This window comes from Cucurbita maxima, unplaced genomic scaffold (assembly GCF_002738345.1).
Source record: "Cucurbita maxima cultivar Rimu unplaced genomic scaffold, Cmax_1.0 Cma_Scf00014, whole genome shotgun sequence".
In the NCBI taxonomy this organism is placed as follows: domain Eukaryota; kingdom Viridiplantae; phylum Streptophyta; class Magnoliopsida; order Cucurbitales; family Cucurbitaceae; genus Cucurbita; species Cucurbita maxima.
In genome coordinates, this window is record NW_019272030.1 from 57,670 (window position 1) to 70,514 (window position 12,845).

At 34.3% G+C, this 12,845-nt stretch overlaps 2 protein-coding genes across 3 annotated transcripts; both read right to left on the reverse strand.

Moving 5' to 3' along the window:
- Window positions 1-1,583: 1,583 nt before the first annotated feature.
- Window positions 1,584-3,526, reverse strand: LOC111489301 (protein PIN-LIKES 2). 2 transcript variants are annotated; one of them, XM_023137445.1, is made up of 2 exons: window positions 3,373-3,526; window positions 1,584-3,100 (listed from the first exon to the last, which is right to left on the reverse strand). In XM_023137445.1, the coding sequence occupies exon 2, from the start codon at window positions 3,067-3,069 to the stop codon at window positions 1,705-1,707; it is 1,365 nt and encodes a 454-aa protein (XP_022993213.1). In that variant the 5' UTR covers window positions 3,070-3,100; window positions 3,373-3,526; the 3' UTR covers window positions 1,584-1,704. The 2 variants fall into 2 exon arrangements, with proteins under 2 accessions (XP_022993213.1, XP_022993212.1); XM_023137444.1 differs by having other exon boundaries at window positions 1,584-3,138.
- Window positions 3,527-6,341: 2,815 nt separating this feature from the next.
- Window positions 6,342-7,022, reverse strand: LOC111489262. The gene has a single exon (XM_023137396.1). It carries the CDS (start codon window positions 6,989-6,991, stop codon window positions 6,521-6,523), a length of 471 nt encoding a protein of 156 aa, XP_022993164.1. The 5' UTR covers window positions 6,992-7,022; the 3' UTR covers window positions 6,342-6,520.
- Between the last annotated feature and the right edge of the window lie 5,823 nt (window positions 7,023-12,845).

Here is a 12,845-nt window from a genome sequence, read left to right on the forward strand (position 1 = left end):
TCATTTCTCATTTTTCACTCTTCGTATCATACATAATACTAATCGGGTTACATTTCATTTCATTTATCGTGATATCATGTCATTCATAAGATGTTGTATACATACAATTTAGAAAACATAACATATCGCTCCATGCTTTTAACATGTCATTTCATAACGTGTAATTCATACAACAATTACCTCAATGGTCATACAAAACAATCTAAACATAACACATCACATCACAATATATCGTATCATAAACATAGTGATATCGTAAACACTTCGTTGTTATATCGTTTCCTAACTTATCATAGCCTTAACATTCTTATACATATTACAGTTATATCGTTACGTGAATTTATCTTAGTCATATCATTACAAGAACGTATCTTAACGCTATCGTTCTATCAATCTATCACAAGCATATCCCTTTCTACCCATATCCTAACCATATTCTTTCATCAATCTCCCCATCAGTCCCGTATGTAACCCAACCTTAACGTTTCACGAACGTATCTTACTACTATCGTTACATTTCGTTTTGTGCATCTTTCTTGTATCCTACCTCAAACATATCCTTGAGCACATCGTACCACAATTATTTTCATACAATTCACATATTATAATCTATTCATTTGGGTACTGATATAAATTTAATCTAATATTACTAATATGATGCGATTTACTAGAATTCGTATAAATGATTTAGTTTCTAAATCAAAACTAAATCATTGTAATAATTGAATGAAAATCTAACTCTAATTCGATGTTATTTCTAAAAAAGAAATAGGACAAAAGAAAATGAAGATTTAATATATACCAATTGATCCGATCTATCTTCAAGTAAATCTCTATCCAGTGTCCAATGAATCTCAACTGAATCTCAACAGGGTAAAAGGTCATTCTCTTTTTTTTTTTCTCACGTAAATTTTAAGATGGTTGTTTTTTCTGTTTCTTCTTCTTGCAATATTTTCTGGCCTAAGGATGGGTGGGGAGAGATAATTGTGGGTAAAAGGTCATTCTCATTTTTTTTCTCAGGTAAATCTTACAATTGCATTATTTACATTACGAATACAAGAATGGTACCCAAACCAAACACCTAGTCACTCCAACAAGCTATATGAGACTCTTTTGTATAGGTATTTGGCCTTTGATCTCCATCAAACTCAAAATTGGAAACTTTTCCAAATGAGAGATAATAAACCCTAAGCATCTCAACTTCTTCCATCTCTCTAATAGAATATGTAAATAAAATTTTGTTAAATGGTAATATTAATTCTATCTAAATAATGGTAAATAATATCATATTTGCTCTTTAGCTTTTACTCATAAATCGTCACGTCAATATATTTATTTTACGAAAAAGATATCGTTCAAAATTTCAAAGTTCAAACGTATTTTCATACACAAAATCAAGATATTTTGTACAATTTACCCACCAAATAATTGAAGAAAATAATTGAAGAGCAATTATAGAGAGCCTTTTGATCACATATCACATATAGAGCCTAAGAAGTGAGAAGGGGAAACAAAATCTTCACGCTCAATCTCAAAGTCTAACACATATAGAGCCTAAGAAGTGAGTATCAGAAACTCACATATCACATATCACCAGTTTCTAAACCAAGCTATACAAGCAAAGATAAGGGAGAAGAACATTATTATTCCCTTAAAAATGAAGGCATGATGGTAAGTAAGACAGGGATGAAACAACAATCATCCTTATAAAACAACCTTAAAGTAAACAAAAATATAAAGAGATAGGGAGAGGAGGGCAAATACATGTTCCCAGAACAGCAGAGCTGAGGCCTCCCTCACTGCATATCCCCTCAAGCTCGCAATTGCTCCTACCAATATGGCAGTTGGTGTTGTGTACTGCAATAGAACCACAAATTTGTACATTGGATCACCATGAACTAGAAAGTTCAGCTTATCCGCAGCTACAATGATCCCGATTCCTAGGACAGGAAGGACCAAGAGTCTTGCGATGCTTATACCGATTGTAGTACGCAGGCCGAGTGTCGATGACTCGTTAGGCCCCTCGGCAAGCATACCGCCCAAGATCAACATTACAAAAGGCACCATTGCACCAGCTAAAATTTCTAAACTATTGGAGATGAACAATAGTGGAGCTTCAGAGCCAAAGAAGCATGCTTTGATTTGAGGCACTAAACCAACAATGATGGCTAACAAAGAAGCAATGGTTGGGGGCTGCAGAATGTGCTGTATAGGAGTTTGTTCAGCTACAATTCTTATCTTCCTCACAACTCTCGGTTCGGCCAAACACCGGATCGATTCAGGGTATGTCGGAGTAGTAGAACTATCTCTGGAGTGATCAAGATCAGGAAATGTAGACTGGGAAACATTTGAAATGCTCTTGAAGATCCTAGCAATGAAGGGTGCTTTACAATTCTCAGTTTCTTTTTCTTCAATTCCAGGCCATTCGGCTTCTATCAGGAGTGGCTTACTTACATCATTATCACTACTCTCAACCAATTCTTCAATCTCAGTGCCTTCCTCAACAATCTCATAAAACTCCATTGGAGGCTCCATCATATGATACACAAGAGTATAAGCAAGAATAACAGAAACCCATTGGCAAAAGGAAACATAAGAAACCCCTCTTGAGTGACAATGAGGACCAAAGGGATTATCAGCAGTATGACAAACAGAGCTAACAATGGCAAGAGGGAGATTCCCTGTGTTACCGAACCCAGTTGAGATAATGGTGAATCGGATCAAGTGAGGAGGGGGGCGGCAGAGAATGACCACCAAGAACCCTAGAAAGCATCCAATCCCTGTACTGATCACAACATTTACAGGGATAAACCACCATTTAGCAATGTTGTCAAGCGTAATGCTCTCACCGAGATAGGTGAAGATTAGGCAGGGCAAGAAGAGGGCAAAAACAAGTTTGCTTAGGAGCCTTAAGGTTGCTCTTGGGATCATTTGGATTTTTGGGTGCGCAAGTAATAGCCCTATGGCTGTGAGGGAGAGAAGCTTCATTAATGGCATAATCGCGCTAAGCAGATCTTCACTACTCGACCTGACCTCGTTTTGATCTCCGACACTGAAGTAATCAGCCATCTCGATTTCGGAGAAATTATAGAACAACCAACTGAGTGAAAGAGAAATTGGAAGGTTTATAATCGGAATCTGAAAGCGAAAACAACGAGGAGACAACAAGAACAGAACAACGGAATGGATTTCAGAGGTAATCAGATGAACAGAAGTAGAAACTGCGTTGAAAGATTAAATGGGGGTTTCTAAAATTGTCAGCAAAATTGAAAGCAAGGGAAATAATCAGAAACTGTTGGATTGAAGTAGAGAAGAAAGTAAACTCCGATTGAAGTAGAGAAGAAAGTAAACAGAATCAGAGAGAGTACTCACCGAAGAAGGAGATCCGGGAAGCTTCAATCGCGAGCTGAAGAGGGGAAGAGGGAAAACAAACCACGGAAATTCATAGAAAAATCCAAGGATAAGAGCGCCAAGCTTAGGAAGAAAATATCATAATCACATCGATGGAGGAATCTTTTCCATTATTTTTGAGACTACAATTATTGAGATCAAGTAAATAGTGTTGTAAATTGTAACTAAATTACTCAAAGTCAAAAGTTATAAATTCTTCAGTGATCTATCAAATTTCTCCTCTTTTTTTTTTTCTTCTTCTTCAATTTGAACATCAGGCAAGCTATAAGATGCTCATATTTCTCTGGATACAACATGATCATCCATTTAAAAATACATTACTCTTGCCAAATATTTTCAGATTGAACATGTATTTTTTATTGAACATCAGGAAAAAGAAAAACATGTATTTTTTATTGTGCGAAGAATGAAATGCATTTTTATTTGGAAATTTTATGTCACTACAAATATTTTCAGATTTCACTGGGCCACATCTGGATTTAAGGCCCGGGTATGTTGTCAGAGATGGGTCGAGGCCCAAAGTACCAATCTCATCAGGCCCAAGCTTTTGGGTTCAGCTCACTGAATGTTAAGCCCATCTTAGGGATGAACTCAATACACAAGTTTCTCGAAGGATGAACTCAAAGTATTTAGAATAGTTAGAAGTTTATGTTTGTATGATGACACGTGTCTTATGGTTCTACATGTGTCATATGCTTGATATGTACGACATATTTATGAAATAATATGATATGACTATAATATTATTTGTTAATGTTATGACACGTGTTATGATATGATGTGTTGATGATATGATGCATGTTATGGTGTAGCAGATTTGACATATATGTTTTATGATATAATACGTGCATGATATAATATAATATGTTAAAAGACATGTTAGGTGCATGATATGACATAATACAATGCATGATATGAATGATACATAGTAAACATGTTTTGATACGGTATTAAACCCCGATACATGTTTTAAAGGTTATATTGTAAAATGATATGATATGATATGAACGAAAAATGGAAGGAGTTGATTTACATGGTTTAATAAATGAAAAATGTTGGGACATGAGGTATGTTTATCACAATACTACGACAGTCACTATCCCTACTGGGTGTACAAACAACCAACGAACTAGAAAATGTTAGCCCGATTAGGAAAAGGGTTCAAAAGGTGTGGGTCCACTTGTTTGGCCATGTGCACCTGATCTCATTGGCAACCAAGTTCCCCAATTTTCAAACTTTGCCTTTCCAAGATCATACAACAATTATGATTTAGCCATATTATTTAAATTTCAAAACTTTATGCCTATATAGGGTCCAACATGCCAACTGTCCATGACCCTTTTACAATTTTGAAAATTTTGTGCCAATTATTTAAGAATCCACGTCATCATTTTGTTATATCAACGTCATAACCCTTGTTGTTCCCTCTTCTATTTCATTTTTCTCGTACATTTGTCTCAAACAGGAAGGAATAGGTGTGGACTAAGGGAGGTGGATAACGAACTCTGTGCATGCCTATAATTATTGGGTTGATGTTTACTCTAAAAATGTATTTTTGAAACGAAATACCGATTTATACGTAATAACAATCCATGTCATTTAGATAAGACAGTGAGAACCCCATTAGAGACGAAAGATGAAGAGGACATATTTCTAAACCCCCACCTCCCGACAGTTTGTTACACGTTTTCGATGTGGAAGAATATACCAATAAAATGGGAGTAATTTAGAATAAGTAAAAGAAAGATGCACATAATACTCATGCTCTAATTACAATTCTAGAAACAAAACAAATTGACATTTGAGGACAGAAATTAAAAATCTAGAACAAAGGACAAAATCAAAAAGTCAAAATGTGCATGGAACATAGAAATAACATCCAACCAAACACGAGACTGCCATAAATAGAACCCATCCCAATTTGGCAGTTGAGTTGACTTTTATGACTCGGTCAACCTTCCTGCCATCCCCACAACCCCTAGGCATTTCATTACTTCATCTACCCATATAATAATTTTTTAATATAATATAAAGTATTTAATATATATATATATATAAATGGTCTATGTAAGTAATGTCACATCATCACTTAAAAATATTTAACCAAATTTGTCCAATAGAATTTCGCTTTGTGTAACCAAAATTAGAAAGTTCGATAAAATTGGTTGTCAACATATATATATATATATATATATATATTGTACTTTGGTGACTTACTTTTTACATTTGACCGATTAAACAATATTCTCTTTATGGTTTTGAAAAAAAGAATAGTTTTGTTTATTACCAAATCGTTAATAAGAATAATAATTTTAACATTCATCAATTTAATTTGGCCTGTTTTTTGTTTTTAGAGACCAACTTAAAATATATGTAAGAAGTATACCCGAACTGAATTGAGTTAAATTGGAATAATTTAGTTCACAACCCAATTTAATCTTTTATTTTTAATTTATTTTTATTTTTATTTATTAATGTAACAGATTACTTACTACCCATTACAAACATAAATTATAACTTTAAATATTCTTTAACATTTTTAAAGAGAGATTAGAGTTAGTTTGTAATTTTATTTTTGAGTAGATCGGATGAGTAGAGCTGACCCACTAAAAATATTTGTAACCCATTATAAAAAAAAACAAATCAAGTTTTATTATTAAATTATATAAACATAATATTAAAATGAGAGGAATAAGTTATAATATTTTGAGTGAGTTAACATATAGCATAAAATATGATATAGGAATCTTGTGACCATTACAATTCTGTAATTATTTCTTAAATAATATTTCTTAATTTTTTAAATGACGTAGACAGATTTCAAACTACATAGGAGAGAGAGGGAAAGAATAATAATAATAAAAAAAAGGATTAAAGGAAAATTAGCGGTGATAATTATACATAAAAATATATATATAATTTTTATTTAATTAAAATGGAAACTTGACCGTTTATATTTATAATAACAGAAAGCGATACAAACAATGAGATCTAAGCTGTACAAAGACCAACTACTCCCTAAATTAAAAAAGAAAAAGAAAAAAAATTATAATAGAAAACCAAAACGACGGCGTGTGGATTTCTATGGTATCGGTTGTATGCGCAACAGTTAAGTAAGACGGACTCCGGCGAGAAGCGCGGCGGCGATGTCGATGAAGCGGTGGAGAATGACAGCGGAGGAGAGCGGAACACTGAGAGTAATAAGAAGGAGAATTCCCAAGGAAACGCTAGGCCTGGTGTTCATCAAGTGGGATTGGAGATAGCCCAAAGCCTCACAGATATGTGAATCATAGTCGGAGTAGCAGCGTTTCTCCCAGTCGAGCCAATCGGAAGGGGGTTCGTGGCTCTGCTCGACCATCTTGATTTCGTGGATCCGTTTCCGGAGTACGATCATGCTCTCGTCCACAAGCTTCCCGCTCGCGTAGTAATTGTTGTTGTTATTGTTGCTGCTGCTGCTGTCGGCTCCTCTTGATGAGGCTATTACAGTGAAGAGTGGTAGCCGGCGGCGGCGGCGAGAGGAGGGGGAGATGGGATGGAAGTGGAGGAAGGGAGCGGAATTGGCGGAGGAGATGGATTTCATTTTCGTTTGGGTTTATTGGGGAAACGGAATATTGAGAGGGTATTTATAGGGTTTTATTTATGGACAAGTGGAGGAGATGAAGGAAGAGTTAACTTAACGAGGGATGCAACCATAGGACAGGAGAAACCGTGTAAAAAGCGACGGCTCTGATTTTGTTTGAAACTATGGGTGGATGACACTTGTCATCATCCTCTCATCCCCACCTCTTTTTGTCGTTTCTTAAGGTTTGGGATAACGATAAAAGAGTGGCCAGCTTCATTTATTTTTTAATTATTCTAATAGTAAATACTTAAAATTAACAATCTTTCTTCTTTTTATAAAACTTAAATTTTTATTTTTTATTTAAAGCTATAGTTTTAATATTAGAATGATTAAATTATATTTAAATACTAAAACAAAAATCATTAAAAAAAACTAATAATTTTTTATTTAAATAAAAATTTTATGCAAATATTATTATGAAATATATCTTATATATTATATCTTAATTTTTTTCTTTTATGATTTGATTGGTGGTATATTTTATTTTATTTATAATATTTAATTAATTTATATTTTTCTTATTGATAAGTATTAGTTAATAGCTTGTATCTGTGTCAATGAATTTTAAATATAGCTCATTCTCTTCGACTTGAATTTTAAATATTATAGATATTATAATAAATATATGCTGACGATAATAAAAATAATAGTAATAATAAAAAAAGAAAAAGGTAAACAAGGTGGGAACGAGGGTCCAATGTGATCAAGCGCAAGGATTTCATGTCCCGGTTCCAATTTAGCTCACGAGAATTCTTCTCCCTCCACACCCTCTTTTATTCTCTAGGTACACACGGATTCTCAGCAAGAAAGCCGTATCTCTAATCGCTATTTGGTTAATTATAATATATCTATCTAACAAATTTCACGGTAGATTGTATCATTACATTGATTTATTTGAATGGGTAATTTGGTAATTTCAGTTTGTAATTTTTTTTTTTAAACGAAATAGGTATATTAATTAGTCGGAAATAAACCGAAAATCAACGTTGAAGGGACTTCCATTTAAATTTAACTTTATTGTAAAAAACAAGGAAACTCAAATATTATTATTTTCTTTTTGAAAAAAAAAACTTTTTATATTTATTTTTATTTCAACAACAAAATCTCATGAAATTTCTGCATATTTTAAAAGAAAGTCACACCAAATACTCCACTTTCTTTTTCTTTTTATTATTATTATAAAAAATAAAAAACAAAACGCAATCTAAAATGCTATTTGTCTTTTTGTCTTTTTGTCTTTTTGTTTGTTTTTTTTTTTTTGGACAAATTAGATATTTCTTACATTTTGGCATTTTCTTGTGTAAATGGGAATGAATTATTTTGGCTTACGCGGTTTTAACTATTAATCACTAAAAAAAAAAAAAAAAGAAATTAAATAAATTAAAAATATTTTAATAGATTTTTAGATTATTATAAACAAAAATAAATAATAATTTTAAAAACTGTCTTATACCAATATTCCAATAACACTTTAAAATTAAAAAAGAAAAAAAAAATAGGTTAAAATTGGAACATACTTTTGCATGTGAAGCAATGAATAAAATGTTTAATTTGCGTTAACAAAGTTTTATAAGCTTTATTTTGAATATAATACATTTTCAAATTTGTCATCATCACCAGAAAAATATATTACATGATCATTTACCATCTTTCACCGTCCCACCTGTAACGCTATATGTAATGGATAATAATTCTACCTTTCAAATATTAATAATTACGAAACGTTTTTTCACTTGACCATATTTATCAACTAAAATTTAGTTCGACTAGTTTAAATATATACCATTTATCACAAGGAAAATGTTTAAACCACAAAAGTTTCAAAGTTTTATTTTACTATTGATTCATATTCATTCTCTTTTATTTTACTATTGATAAATGAATTTGTGTGGATGAAAATGAATCCGAATAAATTTGATGGTTTAAAAATGTTGAATGTGATTGGTCAAAAAGGAGGAAAGAATGTACTCGATGTCTTGTTGTGAAATAGAATGTAACCTCGTTTTATCCATTTTTTTCAATATTGCTAAATTCTCTTAATGGTTGGAGCTTCAAAACAATATGATCATGTCGTAGGGGTACATGAGAATGTAGTAAGTGTCCAATTTGCATTTTAAATCTTGATCTGAATCTTGACCATGAGTTGTTACAAATAATATTAACGCAAAACCTTTCCCAATAGGATGTGATTTGAGGATGAACCAAGACGGAAGCTTATGGACATGTGATACCAACTGAAAGAGGGACACATTAATGCACTAAGGTGTATATTTTTGTTTATTATTTGGTTTTCCACAAAGAATTAGAGCGCTTTTATAAGTCATTATAGATGGTCCATGAATTTCTAGGGATGACTTCCGACGTATGGATTGAGGTCTAGTTAGACGATCCTAATCTAAGATAGGTCACGAGGGAAAAACCCAATGTTTGAAAAAGATTGTTCTTTAATTTTGCTTGTTGTTGCCATATGTATCCATGCATGGAGAATGCTTATTGAGTATTTTCAATACTCATAGTTTTTCAAAAGATTTTTAAATAAAGGTAAGGTTGAGGTGCAGAAGTGACAAATAGGGCTAAGAGACGGGTGGAGTTTATACTTTTATTTTCAACAGTCGAGTTGAACCAAGACAGAAGCTTATGAACATGTGATACCATATATGGAGATGATTAGAGATTTGCCAACCAACCCCTAATCATGAATCAGCTCGACTGTTGAGGGTCTACTTAATATTTTAGTAGATGGTTGTAATGAACATGGGACCGTGCATTAGTACTTATATGACTACGAGTTTGTAGGGTTAGAATAGAGCCTTGAAACAATGAACCTTTTAGTCTTAGTCTTTTTTTTATGAGGGCAATAAACCACATTGATACTGAACGTTGGTAGGTACGAGAATCGCTCCTCCTTGATGATAGCAATATTATGGGTTCCATTATCAAATTTGACCCATAACCTTAACTTTAAGAATTAAAAATGTCATAATAACAAAGCTGTAAAAGGAAAGATGATAACTTCTACCTCTTTGGTTACCCTTTTTTGAATTGGTAATTATATATTCTTTTTCTTTAAAATAGAATTTGGCGAAAATATAATAATAATATATTATATGATATATCATAAGGGTATATTGTAAATATAATTTTTTATTAAAAATGCATTTGAATGTTTTACGGCTAATTACAAAATCCATTATTATTATTATTATTGGATGGATTGAAAAAATGTGGAAGAAATTGAAAAAAGAAAATAAAGGAATAAAATTGGGGGCGGTGGTGGGCGGTTCATTAGAAAAGTGGAAGGTGAACCCTTTGAATGGATCAATGACGCGTGGCAACTACGTGGGAACGTTCGCCCACGTGGCTTCGTAACCACGTACCGATCCGTTAAGGTTTTTCTTTATTTAATTCTTTTTAGCGTATAATATAATTAAGGGACATATAAATTTCTTTCAAATTTGGAATTCGATGAAATATGAAATTAGTAATTTAATGTGTTTGAATTAAATAAGTTTATTATTTAGCAGTTGGTGGCACGTTTTAAACGTTTCTTTAGCTGGACAATCATTTTTTTATTTGTTGACTTTTTATTTTTTTGGTATGTTTTTCAAAATTAGATTTGTTGCGGTGTAAAAAGAAAAAATGAGATTAAGTCTACTTTTCGGTCTGGGTAGGGTACTTCTCTACATATAGTCCACGTATGCACACATGGACCCACTAGGCGGACACGTATACATACACCGTAGGCTTGACTCGTTGGACTAGAATTCGTTAATAAGCTATCTAGGAGAACGAGGGTTCGTTGACAAGTATTTAGTGGAAAGAGTTACAAGTTGTCTGTTTTAGACATTGGTGCTCTAAATTATTTGCTATGTTTAAAACACCTCACTGATTTAAAACAACCCGCTTTTCGAAATTTTTGAGCCACAGATTGATAGTATTGGTGTGAGTAAGGACAAAACAGAAATAGTTAGTAAGTGACCCGATTATTGGGGTCAAGAAATACAAATAAGCAATCATGGGGAGATCTATCTTACATAAAAGATCATTTCATGGCCTTGAACTCTAATTTCCAGTTTGGGCTAAAATTGGATGCGTAGTACTTCTCTACACACGGCTCACGTACGTGCACATGGACCAAGCAGGTAGACGTATACTACCTCCTCAAGCCTACCCTTCATCTAGCGCACACTAACTACTAGAGCCATTGAGGTAAATGAGCCCGCATAGTATTGTGGTGTACACACCAGACTCATAACATCATAACAAACATAAATGTCTTAAGGTATGTTATGAGATCCCACATCGATTGGGGAGGAGAATGAAACATTCTTTATAAGTGTGTGGACATATCTCTCTAGCATAAGTGTCTAAAAAATTTTGAGGGGAAGGTCAAAAGGGAAAGCCCAAAAGGGATAGTCTGCTAGCGGTGGGTTTGAGCTATTACAAATGGAATCAGAGCCAAACACCGGGTGATATACCACCAAGGAGATTGAACCCCAAAGGGCGGTAGACACGAGGCGGTGTGCAAGCAAGAACGCTAGGCCCCAAAGAGGGGTGGATTGTGTGATCTCACATCGGTCGGGGAGGGAAAGAAACACTCTTTATAAGGGTGTGGAAACCTCTCCCGCATTTTAAAAATCTTGAGGGGAAGTCCGGAAGGGAAAGTCTAAAGAGGACAATATTTGCCAGAGGTAAGCTTGACCATGACATATGTGTTTGTATTAATACTAACAGGGAAGTAACCCGACACATATACAGAGCTATGCATGAGATCCTCGTAACTTCAAATCATATAATATGCATATCGTACATTTGTCTTGCATAAACATTTGCATGAATACATTCTTGGCATAACATTAGTTCAGTCTCAATAATAATCATGCTAACATGGTGTGCATGACATATCACAACATAACATAAGTCATAATACATCATCATGTAGCCATGACATAACATATCATAAACCATAATATGAAGGGGCCACAAAGCACGTGCCATTTATATATCATTCAATTCTTCTGACCATACTAATAGTAGAGTTATCTACTTGAGTAGTTTAAGCCAGAGTCGCTAAATTATACTCGAAGCTAGACCAAAATCTAACGGTAAAAAAAAATGGTAGGTAACGTTCAAAAACAAGTGAAACGGGGTAAAAGTACTTAAGCCAAGCCATTTAATCCATGAAGTTGCTGGAAGTTGAGTCGAGTCGCTCAATGTTGGAGCTAAAGGGGGTACGGGTCAAAGTCGGGTTCAGGTTGGGCGTGTGGGTTGGTGTCTCGGGTAGGCGGGCGTCGACAACACAAAACCGGGCCGCGGGTTTTTGGGCCGTGGCGGCTAGGCATGGACCGGATACAGGCTTCAAGTTAAGGCGCGGGTCGCTTTGTCAGTTTGGAGGGCAGGTCACCGGGTTGGTTTGGGTTGTGGGTCGTCGATTTCCGTCTGGGCTTGGTCTGGCTGGCTGTGTTTGGGCCGAGGCTTGGTGGGTCGTGGGCTTGCTTCGCAGGCGAGCTAGGCTTCGGAGGTTTCTGGGCTGGATTTCCGGACCTAACTAGGTTCGGACCTGTGGTTTGGGTTCTGCTTCTTGACGAGGTTGAGGTTTGGTTTTAGGCTCATATTTCGAACCTGATGCTCGGAAGCAATTTCAATATTTTTCTTTTCTGTTTTGAGTCTTCCTCCGATTTCTTGACCTATTTCTAGCTGATTGGTATGTTTTAATTGATTCTTGCATGTCTCGGGTAGGCGGAGGTCGACAACACACATAAATTTAAATCTTGGAACAATTTGAGATATTTTTCTCTCGATCTACTCCTCC

Bases quoted from the DNA above. Each gene is read 5' to 3' on its own strand.
- LOC111489301 (XM_023137445.1), bottom strand. From the start codon at position 3,069: ATGGCTGATTACTTCAGTGTCGGAGATCAAAACGAGGTCAGGTCGAGT.
- LOC111489262 (XM_023137396.1), bottom strand. From the start codon at position 6,991: ATGAAATCCATCTCCTCCGCCAATTCCGCTCCCTTCCTCCACTTCCAT.